The sequence below is a fragment of the Babylonia areolata genome, chromosome 2 (assembly GCF_041734735.1).
Source record: "Babylonia areolata isolate BAREFJ2019XMU chromosome 2, ASM4173473v1, whole genome shotgun sequence".
Classification (NCBI taxonomy): domain Eukaryota; kingdom Metazoa; phylum Mollusca; class Gastropoda; order Neogastropoda; family Buccinidae; genus Babylonia; species Babylonia areolata.
In genome coordinates, this window is record NC_134877.1 from 9470884 (window position 1) to 9483631 (window position 12748).

Consider the following 12748-nt stretch of genomic DNA (forward strand, 5'->3'; position numbering starts at 1 on the left):
TTTATAGAATAAATGCATGCACCATAGTCATAGACAGCATGTTATGCTGCTGGTCAGGATCTGACTAACAGATGTGGTGTAGCATGTTCTGATTTATCCAAATGCATTAACACCTTGAGAAACTAAAAACTGAAAGCTGTTGGCATGTAGCACCAATGACATGTAGTTTTGTCAACAGACGCCCCTTAATTTTAATTTTTCATCCATCATCAAAGACAGATCTATCAGGATGAACAACTTTTATTGCTTGTTTGTGAAGCCCCAGTGAAGGTAATTTTGTCTTGATTTTCTTATGAATACTACTGCAGTGCAACCATCCCACAGTGAGGTGCAATTAATAGTCTGCATTGATGTGACATAATATGCGATGCAAAGAAAAGTTTGAAAATGTACCACTCTTCACAGATGGGTTTAGTTGAGACATTGGGAAGAGACTTTTGGAAACAGTTTTGCATAAATGTTTCATATGGGACTGCTATCTTAATCAACTTCTGAGAGATTATTTTCTTGCATTGTCAATCAACGTGTCATCAAGAATAGATGAAGTAATAATTTAATTTATGGTCTTCTTCTTCAACTCTTCAAGTATAGTCATTGGGGCACTGCACAGAATTACTGTTCACCAGCTTCCTCCAGGTGTGTTGGTTGTGTCAAAGCCTGAGTCTCTGCAAATGGTTTTCCTGTTTATTCTGCATTGTTGTCAGTCGATAGTTGTTGTTTTTTTCCTGTCTTCCCCTCCATCTCCCTCAACAGATCCTTGAAGAATTGTTTTAGAAAGGCCATTGGATCTTGTTACATGGCCATACCAACGTAGCTTTCTTTTCTTATCTGATGTCAGAGGATCTTCCTAAGGTCCAGTTTGCTGCTTGATAGTTTTGCTGACTTGTTCGTTGCTGATGTGATTGGTGTATTTGATGTTTGGTATCGTGCGATAGCACCTCATTTCCATAGCTTGAATTTTTCTTTCCATATCTGTCATGAGGTTCAATGTCTCATATGCATACAGTAAGATGGAATATACTAGTGCACACAGGAGTCTGATCTTGTTCCTCATGGAGATATTGCTCTTTCCATATATAGGTTTCAGTCTGGACAGTGCTTATGTTGCCTTTGCTACCATTGAGAGAATTTTTGGTTTGGATCCTTCATTGCTGATAATGGATTTCAGGTAGGTGTACTGTTCAGCAGTTCCTACTCCTAGTTTCTGTACTTGGATAGTAATATCAGCAATGATGGTGGTGTTGCACCTGGCCATCACCTTGTTTCTTTTTTATGCTGATTTCCATGATGCCTTATTGATGTTTCTTCCAGTCTTTTATGAAGCTGGGCATGGTCTTCTCACTACATGCCAAGCCATCAGCGTTGTCTGTGAAGAGAAGGTTTGTGATATTTCTTCCTCCATTGTTGACTGTACAAACGTGTCAGTCATGATGTGTTCCAGGAATATTTTGAACAGCGTGCAAGATAGAAGGCAGCCCTGATGGACTCAAATTGAAATATGGAATCACTCTCCAATACCACCGTGTGTGAGTACCACAGTGGTCACTTTGGAGTATAGTTGTTGGATGGTGTTGTGTTACTAAGTGGATGAGGAGACAGACAGATAATGGAAGAAATATTTTTGCGAGTTCAGCTTGCAGTCTTCAGTCTCTCACTCCCTCAGTAAACAAACAAAAAAAACAGACCCAAGGAATTTTCCCCTGAGCCCGTTATAATTATTAAGACCAAGGAAAAAAATCTTTCATTCACTCTCTTCATCCTGGAAAAAAATTAATCTTAAACACAGGAACAAATGTCTTGACTATCACAAGTCAATTTAAATTTTCTTTGCATAACCTGATGACCCAGTCCCAGGATTGCCTCAGTCCTAGGCCGGACAGCAGCCTACTCACAGTAGTGTCCACCCCACTCACTCGTGGGAAAACTCGGGCACCTCCTCAGTGAACATTCCAGTTCAAGGTCCCTCCACTCCGTGGCCAGTCCACATGGAGTCCTGATAACACTTTTTCCAGTTTTTAGCTCTCGGCACTCCATTTGAATTATTCCTTCTAGCTAATTCTCAGTGTTCCCTTATTTTATTTTATTATATTTGTTATCCTTTCACACCACTCATGCATTCATACAATTTTCCAATTAACAATACAATATTCATTCATGAGTCACGTCTTATAAATTACACAAATACACAAAAAAGTATTAATTTATCAAAAAGCAAACATTTCAAAACTAACAGCAAAAACTACTATATTCTCAAACTATTCAATCATTAGTTACATTTCGAATAAACAATAAAATAAATTTTCCCACCTGATGTTCGGAACATTCAAGGCACACAGACCACATCACCCGAGCTCTGATGGTGCAGTGGCCTATCTTAGTGCATGCATAATAGCCTACTCAAAGAAAACTCGTTGGGGTCGCCATTGTTACTAAGTGGGTGAGGAGACAGACAGATAATGGAAGAAATATTTTTGCGAGTTCAGCTTGCAGTCTTCAGTCACATCACCCGAGCTCTGATGCATTCAGACTGACGTTACAGCACATACATATACACACACACACACACACATGAACATGCACAGCTCACGATTCACCCACACTTACCACGTGCAAAACATTTTCACATTCATACAGGTATTCGAAATGTACAAACAAAAATTTCGTTCTTCCTCTGGCCACAGGCATTCGAAACTCACTCTGTCACATGTTGATAAGCTTTTGCCTGATGATAATCTGTTTCATCATGGTCCATAGTCCTTCTTGCCAGACCCTGTCAGAACTCCTTCTTGAAGTCTATGAAGATGTGGTAGAATTCCCATTAGTGTTGGAGGTTTTGTTGGCAAAGGGTAAACATTTTGAAGATCTGTTCGATAGTACTGCTTTTGCTGAATTCAGCCTCTTCTTCAACAATGATGGTTTTTGCTTGCGGCTGTCATCTGTGCAGAATGGTTTCAAGCATAAGTTTGCTGATCAAACTGATGGTGCAGTATTTCTGGTAGTGTTGGAGATTTAATTTTGTGGGGAGGGAGATGATGATTGATTGGGTCCATGGCGTGGACCATTTGGCAGTTTGGATGTCTCTGTGCTTTGTTTGAAAAGTTCTGCAGGGATGTTGTGAATGCCTGCAGTCTTGCCACATTTTGTGACTTCCCCGCTGTTACAACCTCCCCCCAGAATATTGGAACAATGGAAGTGATCCTCGATTAATGATAAATCTTGCACTGTTATTACACTTCGGTCTTCTTTCCTCTGTTGCAAAGGTCAGAGCAGTTCTCAGTTCACCATTTTGCAATGAATGTCTTTTTCATGTGTGAGACAGTTGCCAACTTTGACCTGGATGGTGCTGACTATACTTTGTTTCTGTTTAGTGGAGTCTTTTTTTGATAATCTGAAACTCTGAAAGGCTTTTTTGTTGTTGTTGCTGTCAAGGTTTTTCTCAATATATTCACACTGTTGTTCAATCTGATTTTCCTTTGCATTTATGTATTTACCAGTCATCTTGTTTATAGCATTGTAATATCATTTCCTTTCTCAGTTTTCTTTTGTTGTTTTAGGCTCCTTCTAGTGTCACACATCTCTAAGATACTACTTGTAATCCGTGGCTTGGATTTATATTGGCTAACCCTAGGACCTCTGTTGCTGTTTCTCTGTCATCACTTGATTGAAACTGTGTGAGAGGGTTTCAAGATTTTCTTTCAGCAGAATTTTCCTCCTAAGACTGCTTGGAATTGTTCACCGATGTAATGATCTTTCAGTTTATCAAATTTGAATTTGTTGGGTGTCTTCTTGTTGTTCCTCAACCACACTTAAATCTTCATGATGACAAAGTTGTGATCACTGCCAAAGACAGCTCCTGGGAAGTTATTGTTTGAGCCCTACCAGTGCCAGACCTGTTTTGGTTCCTCACAAGAATGTAGTCTATCTAGCTGTGATGTTGACCACTTGGGGAGTGCCATGTCCATTGTCGAGACACTTTATGTTCACAAAGAGAGCCAGCCAGAATCGAGTCGTTATCACTGGCAAAGTCTTGCAAGTGTAGTCCCCTGCCATTGGTATTCTCATTACAGTAGGGGCTGCAAAAATTCCTCCAGTCTTCTTGGCATCAATTCCACCCTTTGCATTCCAGTCACCCTGAATGATGAGTATGACTTTCTTGATAACTTTGTTAACATCCATTTGAAGCTTGGTGTAGAATTCTTTAATCTGGTCATTATCATAGTCTGATGTAGGGGCATATATTTGCACTACTGTAATGGTGAATTTGATCTTGCTGGAAACTGGACACCATCCAAGTACTGTGTTCTTTATGATCATGTTGACCGAAAACTCTGGCCCATGTACATGCTTATCCTGTTGACCACTACAGTGCAAAGACATGCACTTCTTGTATTTGTATTTGTATTTCATTTTATCACAGCAGATTTCTCTGTGTGAAATTTGGTCTGCTCTCCCCAGGGAGAGCGTGTCGCTACACTACAACGTCACCCATTTTTTTGTATTTTTTCCTGAGTGCAGTTTGATTTGTTTTTCCTGTCGAAGTGGATTTTTCTACATAATTTTGCCAGGAACAACCATTTTGTTGCCGTGGGTTCTTTTACGTGCGCTAAGTGTATGCTGTACACAGGACCTTGGTTTATCATCTCATCCGAATGACTAGCGTCCAGACCACCACTCAAGGTCTAGTGGAGGGGGAGAAAATATCGGCGGCTGAGCCGTGATTAGAACCAACGCGCAAATTCTCTCGCTCCCTAGGCGAACGCGTTACCTCTAGGCCATCACTCCATCTTGTGTCTGTTTTTCTCCATTGTTTTTCAGTCTGGCTTCACAGAGGCTGAGGATGTGCCAGATTTATCTGTCCATCTCATAGGTCAGTTCTTCTAGTTTTCCAACTTGAGTGTTCATACGTTCCAGATGGTGAATGTAATGGCATACCTTCCACGGATATTCTGTGGTTTCCCACTAGTAGCATGTTTTTCACATCGGCCCTGGTGGATGGCGACAGATGGTGCGGTCATTGTCAGCCTGGGCTCTGATCTATCCGGTGTGGTCTCTGCAATCTTTTCTTTTAGTTTTATGATTTGTCTTGGGCAAGTCAAATCCTGGTGGAGCCCATCTGTCTCCAGACTGGATTTTCTTGTCAGGTTTACTTCCCACATGCAGCAGGTAGTACTAGGTTACATGGTTAGCAGTAGCAGAGGAGAACCTCGGACCTGACCTTCAGTAGTTGATTAGTTATAGTATAGGAAGAAAAATGTTGTTTTTGTGTGTGGTTTTTTTTGGTATTATATCATTACTATTATTATCTGTACTTAGATTTCTACTTATTTTCATTCATTTTGGTACAATAGTAATGAAAATAATTATAATCATCATCATAAAATATAATGATAATGATGATAATGATAGTAATAATAATAATTAGTATTTATATTGCACTGATTATTGTGCAGTGAAAAATTAAAGCGCTTTGACACCAGTCATTCACACGTATGCCTTACTCTAATTCACAAAGACTTAAAAACAAAGCATATAATACATACATATATTAAGGCTGGGGAAACTAAAGCAAGGAAGGGGCAGTGGAAGGTGGGGCAGGGAGGGGAGAGGGCTGTTTTTGGAAGAGGTAGATTTTAAGGCCAAACTTGAAAGAGCGAAAGAGTGAATACAAAAATATCAAAATATCATAGTGTTTAGATTTTCTTAGATGCTCCACATTCATGTATAAAAGCAAAGGCAAGTAGACTCATCACTCGTTATGGTTGCATTCAATTGGAAAAATACTTCCCTTATATGACTGCCCTCATTAATGATCCCATGTCTTCTTTTCATCTTTTCCTCTGAAGAAAAAAGCTGTTTGGCCAGTTTCAGCCACTCATGTACTTGGTTTGCATAAGTTCACATTTGGGCCAACAGCAAAGTGAGAGCTGTATTCTCCAGTCAATGGGAAATCATTTACAGCTTCGTCTTTTGTGAAGGACTATGACTCTCAAACTAGGAGGCAAAATTGCACTGGCTCTTAGTGCTGCAGCCTTGTGGGCTAGTTGGCCTTTGGGAACCATCCCAACGCCGACTGTCCTAAAACCCTCTTGGCCGAGAGAGTGGGGATGTAACTTGGGCAAGACACTCTCCACTATAATCAAATTCTAGCCCAAATAGTCGGAACAGCAGTTGCCTCCTCTGCTGTTCTGATGGTCATAGTCGGACACGACTGACTATCACACACTTCCCTTATGGAGAGAGAAGCCAAGTTCTGTTTAGAGTTTAGGTTTTTTTTAATAGTTGCCTGTTTCATTCAAACAAACTTTACTAAGCCATTTTTATGCACACACTTTCAGTCCAAGCTGAAAAGATTGTGATGTAGAACTATTTACTGAACAATCTATATGTGAGATTAGTGTACTGTTATTAATGAATGATGAGATTAGTGTACTGTTATTAATGAATGAATGAATGAATGAATTTGAATGATGCTGTTATCAATATGGCCATCATCATGTTCATCAAAATGTTTTTTGTTGTTGTTTCGTTTTTTACAGGACATTTTCAGTAATATGGGAATGGCACAGACTTCCACATGACACCACACATCATGCTGTGCCATGAAGATAACTTTAATAGTATAGTTGCAACTTCTGAGCCCAAAATGTTACTTTGCTCAGAACGCTATTTTGGGGAGATAAATAACGGAACTTCTGTCAACCTTTTTGGCCCCATTATCAAGTTTCTATTATTAAAAAATTGTTTGAATTCCATTTTGAATGGAATTAGCAGTCATCTTAGAGCAATGGTGAGTGTTACAGAGCAAAGAGCACATATTCCGTGGCCACGGGGATAGTGTTGATCAGCTATGTTGGCATCCTACCAATCCTGACCACCTGGCCACAGCTAGTGGAGACAAGACTGTACGCATCTGGGACTCTCGCACCAGTAAGGCTGCTGCCGTCATCAATACTAAAGGTAATCTCCTGTTTTATAAATGATTGTGAATGATTGTCGTTGAATTTAGCAGCCAGAAGAGCAATTGATATGTTGTGCTCAGTAGCTCATTACAGGTAATGGGCAACAATTTTTGGCCATTACCCTTTTTGAAAAACAACAACTGTACATAGTTCTAATATTTCAACCTACATTTCTCACTTCACACACTTCTCTCACTCTTTTCTTTTTTCATTTTTGTAGGGGAAAGGTTTTGTATTTTATCCTCTACAGTTATTTATGTGTATGTGCTTGGATTTGTGTTTTTGTGCGTGTGTGAGTGCTTGTGTGTGCAGGCATGTGTTCTGTTTTTGAAATTTCAAACAAACCAAACTTTTGTATTTCAGTTGTAGCACAACTTTAACAGATAATAAAATTTTTTCCTGTAAATGCTAGTACACATCTTCACAGTCAGAATTATGTGATTAGCTTTGTTTTTCAGTTTGTTGTTTTCAACAGAAAAATTGTGTTTGGTTCCAAGTAATAGTAATACTAATGTATATTTATATAGTGTCCTTTCTGTTTCTCTGTAAGAGCTCAGGGCGCTTTACATGAAAGAAAATATTGCAAATTACAAAAATCATTCATGACCAGTCTTTATTAAAACCCCTCCCTCCCCCATGTCTTCCTTTCCCACTCTTCATGCATCCAAAGTGAGCTGACATGGATGGTGTTGGAGAAGGAAGCTGAGAGTGCTTAAAGATAGGTTTTAACAAGAGAGGCAAGGCCTTCAAGACTCACTTGTGATACACGTGAAAAAAAAAAAAGAAAAAGAAAAAAAAGATTCAGTCGTTGAATTGTGTTATGTATTTGTTCTTACAAAGCTTCGTGTTAAAAAAAAAAGGTCTGAGCACAGATTCGAACCCAGCGTGTTCAGGCGGGAAGAAATTGTCTTTGTCACTGCGCTTTTGCGGATCTAACTATGACGTTAAAAAATTGATATATAAATTTATTATAAGCATGCTTTTTTAAGGACGATAAATTGATTTCAGAAATTGAAGTGATAACGCTGTTTGAATCATGTTATTTTGGTGTATCTCAGGCATTTAAGATTTCTTTAAAGTCTGCAATAAAGGATACGTTGCCATCGCTGCAATCACACTGCAACATTTAGCTGTTTTCTCTGGATCTAGATAGATAAAGGACAAGCGTAGTTACACTCACCGGGAAAGTACGACATGGTCGATTCAATTTCTCTTTTATGTTTATTCTATTCAATCGAGTATCCACTTTAGAATATTCATATGCAGTAAACACGTCGATGATGTAGTCTGTGTCACTATATGTGATCTGTCCAGAATTTGTATTTCTTTCCATTTAATTGCGAACAAGAAAAACGAGGTCACGCCGCCTTTTTACAAAGCGTTGCCAAGACTACTGCAACTGAGATGCAGTTTTCTGGTGTTTTCGGAATCCCGGAAATAACCTCAACGAAATAAACTGCTAATGATATGGGAAACACGGCTTAATTTGGGAGACTTACAACCAGTTAATGGTATGACTGAGAAAATTTTTTCCCTACTATTTTTTAGCCAAAGTTGGTATTGACGGACAGAGTATTTCCAGAGAAAATGGCAGTGTTAAAGTTTACCACAGACACACACACACAGACACACACAGACAACCGAACAATGGGTTACAACATAGACTCACTTTGTTTTTTAGTGATGAGTGAAAAGCAGAGATAGAATCAGATAATAATAATAATAATAATAACGGTATTTATATAGCGCTGAATCTTGTGCAGAGACAAATCAAAGTGCTTTCGCACCAGTCATTCACACGCATGCATAACTCTAAAACTGTAGAAACTACAGACAAGGACAAGGGCAGGCAAGGAAGGCTATTTTGGGAAGAGGTGGGTTTTAAGGCCAGACTTGAAAGAGCTGAATGTGGAGACTTGATGAAGCGAAAGAGGAAGTTCATTCCAATCGTAAGGTCCAGAGACAGAGAAAGAACGGCGGCCAACAGTCGAGTGTTTTAATCTGGGTATGCGTAAACAGAGTGGATCTGAAGCCGATCGTAGTGAGCGAGATGGAGTGTAGAGGTGAAGGCAGTCACAGAGATAGGAAGGGGAATTTTTGTTAATGCATCTATAACATAGAGTGCTGATCTTGTACTTTATTCGGTGTGAGACAGGGAGCCAGTGGAGATGTTGCAAAAGAGGAGTGATGTGCTCAGATCTTTTCTTTCTGAGGACGAGTCGGGCAGCAGAGTTTTGTATGTGCTGAAGGGACTGAATGGATGAAGCAGGCAAACCAGACAGTAGAGAGTTACAGTAGTCAAGGTGAGAGAGAATGAGAGAAACGACAAGTCTAGATGTTGCGTCAGTGGACAGATATTTCCGGACAGCACTGATGCGCCGCAGTTGACAGTAGCAGGACTGACATGTCTGACTGATAAACTTTTGCATGGACAGTGTATTGTCAAGGACAACACCGAGGTTGCTGACTGATGTGGAAAGAGGGATGGATGTACTGCCAAGTTTGATTGTGTCAATTGTGATGGAAGACAGTTTTTGTTTAGTTCCTATGATCATTGCTTCAGTTTTGTCCGCGTTCAATTGTAACTTATTTTGAGTCATCCAGTTTTGAATGTCCAGGAAGTAGTTGGATGTTTCTTGCAAGAGCGGCAACAATTTTTCAGGGGTATCACTCTTCTGGAGTTGAGTGTCATCAGCATAAGAATGATGACTGATATTATGACGGTTGATAATTTCAGCGAGAGGAGCAGTGTACAGTGTGAAGAGCGCTGGGCCTAAAACAGATCCCTGTGGGACTCCATGTTCGATTTTAACGGGTTCAGATTGGAAATGATCAACAATGACAAACTGGAATCGATCAGTGAGATAAGATTTGAACCAGTTTAGAACAGTGCCATTGATACCAAATGTAAAATGAAGACGGGAAAGAAGGATTGAATGGTCTATCATGTCAAAGGCGGCTGAAGTCGAGAAGAGTAAGAAGGGAAATTTTTCCTGAGTCGTACGCTATCAGTAGATTGTTCAGAATGTGGAGGAGAGTGGTTTCGGTGCTGTGGTCAGCGCGATAGGCAGACTGAAATGGGTGGATGAGATTGTTGAAACAAAGGTGGTTGTTGAGCTGCTTGAGGACAGCTTTTTCAAGGAGTTTGGACATGAATGGAAGATTAGAAACTGGTCGATAGTTTTTCAAAATGTTTGTGTCAAGGTTGGGTTTCTTCAGAACAGACCGGACGATTGCAGTTTTGAAAGTGGATGGAAACGTTCCAGTGAGAAGGGATGAGTTGACAATATTGGTGATTGTGGGGAGAAGATGTGAGACACACTGGGAAAAGACCGAGGCTGATGCACAGATATGATGAGGAAGGTTGTTCCAGATGTGAGGAGCAGCAAAGAAGAAAGAATGTTCACCATAGGTTCTTGTATTGACACGAGGAAGTTTCAAAAGGTAACAGGTAGAAGAAGAGCGGAGATTTCATGAGGGAGTGTAAACACTGATAAGTTCAGAAGATAGTAGGTCCTGTGGAATGGAAAGCAGAATAGCAGAGACATGCAACTTTGTATTTAATTCTTGCTACAATGGGGAGCCAATGTAGAGTGCAGAGTTGGGGAGAAATGTGATCAGTATGTTGGACTCTGAGAGTCAGACGGGCAGCATTGTTTTGAAGTTTTTGAATTCGCTGGAGAAGATTATTGTCACAGCCTATGAGAAGAGAATTACAGTAGTCGATTCATGACAGCACAAAAGCAGAAATAATAGTTTCAGTAGTTTTGACAGAAAGGTACTGATGGATAGCATTGATGCAACAAAGTTCACAATTTACTATGTGTATCAGATTTACTACCTAGTGTGCATACTGAGGTTTATAGTTTATAAAAAGGTACAAACATAAATTGAAACCATACACAAACACAAATACAGTAGAATTTAAGATACATACATGTGCATATCAATACAAGAACACACACACACACACACACACACACACACACACACACACACACACACACACACACACACACACACACACACACACACTCTCTCTCTCTCTCTCTCTCTCTCTCTCTGTGTCTCTCTCTCTCTCATACACACACACACATACATACACATTTGAACAGGAGCTGCATACTACATGCGGATGGGGCTGATCACTAGACCTTCAGGTAAATGGTTGTTGATTGCACTATTCTATTTAATCATACTGGATTTGTTCGAGAGACAGGGCATTGACTGCTTCGGGGAAAAAGCTATTGGCGAAGCAATTGGTTTTCATCCTTATACTTCTGTACTGTCGACCAGAGGGGAGCATCTTGAAAATCCCAAAAGCTGGATGTGATTTGTCCTGGCTGATTGGTTTTGCTTTTTGAGTTGCCGCTTGTGATATATGCCATCTAGAAAAGGTAGATCAACCTCAGTAATCTTGGAGGCAGTTTTAACGATTCTGTTCAGGGCTGGACTTCTGCCTTGGAAATATTTCCATACCAAACGGTGACAGCGAAGGTTAACACACTTTCAGTGACTGCTGGGTAGAAATCAACCATGATTTCTTTTTTAATTCCGAACTTGTTGAGGCACCGAAGAAAGTGCAGGCGCTGTTGTGCTTTCTTCAGAATTTTTTTTCTGTATTTTTCTCCCATATCAAATCATTGGAAATGATCAGTCCGAAAAATTTAAATTCGCTGATCTCTACTTGCTTGTCTTTAATGACAAGCTGTAAGGGGGCAGATCTGGTCCTCCTGAAATCTAAAATTAATTATTTTGTTTTTGATATGTTGATTTCTAAGTTGTATTGATCACTCCAGCTGACAAGTTCTAGTACTTCTTTCCTATATTTTGACTCATCACTGTTCGTAATCAGCCCTTCTAGATTAGTATCATCGGCAAACTTGACCATTTTGAGTTGCACAGTCATGAGTGAATAGTGAGTACAAAAGTGGGGACAGAACACATCCCTTCTACACATTTTAGATAGGATGCTCTCAGTCACAGGCTTCGGTTCATGTCAAAACAACATGATGGACTTGTTCCTTAAATCTGGGTCAGAGAGCAAAGGTTAGTCATTGTTCAATCGATAGGGGGAAACTGGCTGCAACTGTCAAGGCTTGTTACAATGTGAACAAGAGAGGCAAGGCCTTCAAGACTCACTTGTGATACACTTTTAAAAAAAATCCAAGCTTTTTATGTATTGAGTATAATTTCAAAATGTAATGTTTAAGATGAGAAAGATCAGTTTAAAGCAAATTAAGTCCCCTAGCATTAATTACAGAGTAATTTCCCTTTTTTACTATCTGCACCAAAACATTTGCAAAATAAATAAAACTTCCATGTTTAGCAAAAGAAGTTCCTGCTTGAACAAAAAAATGATAATAATGACTGCTCTTGTTGTTGGGTCAGAATATCAGATCAAAGAGCCAAGTTTAGAGAATACAAAAAATATAAATATAACAGTAAATGCAGTTTGCATATAATTAGGCTTCATTTTTTTTTTTTCCCCCAATCCCAGAGGTGCAATATTGTTTTAAACAAGATGACTGGAAAGAACTGAATTTTTCCTACTTTTATGCCTAATTTGGTGTCAACTGACAAAGTATTTGCAGAGAAAATGTCAGTGTTAAAGTTTACCACGGACACACAGACACACACACACACACACAGACAACCGAACACCGGGTTAAAACATAGACTCACTTTGTTTACACAAGTGGGTCAAAAATGCTCTTGTTAACATGAACCTTGATGTTGACTCAAGTCGCCTATGGTGGTGCAGTGTCTTGTCAACTAAAGTCGCCTAT

General features: G+C 39.6%; 1 protein-coding gene across 2 annotated transcripts in view; it reads left to right on the plus strand.

Moving 5' to 3' along the window:
• LOC143297341 (THO complex subunit 3-like) overlaps window positions 1-12748 on the plus strand; it is a 76268-nt gene that overhangs the window by 9422 nt on the left and 54098 nt on the right. For both annotated transcript variants that reach the window (XM_076609646.1, XM_076609639.1), the window contains one exon: window positions 6801-6957. In XM_076609646.1, coding sequence (XP_076465761.1) covers window positions 6801-6957 — 157 coding nt within the window. The remainder of the gene's footprint in view (window positions 1-6800; window positions 6958-12748) is intronic.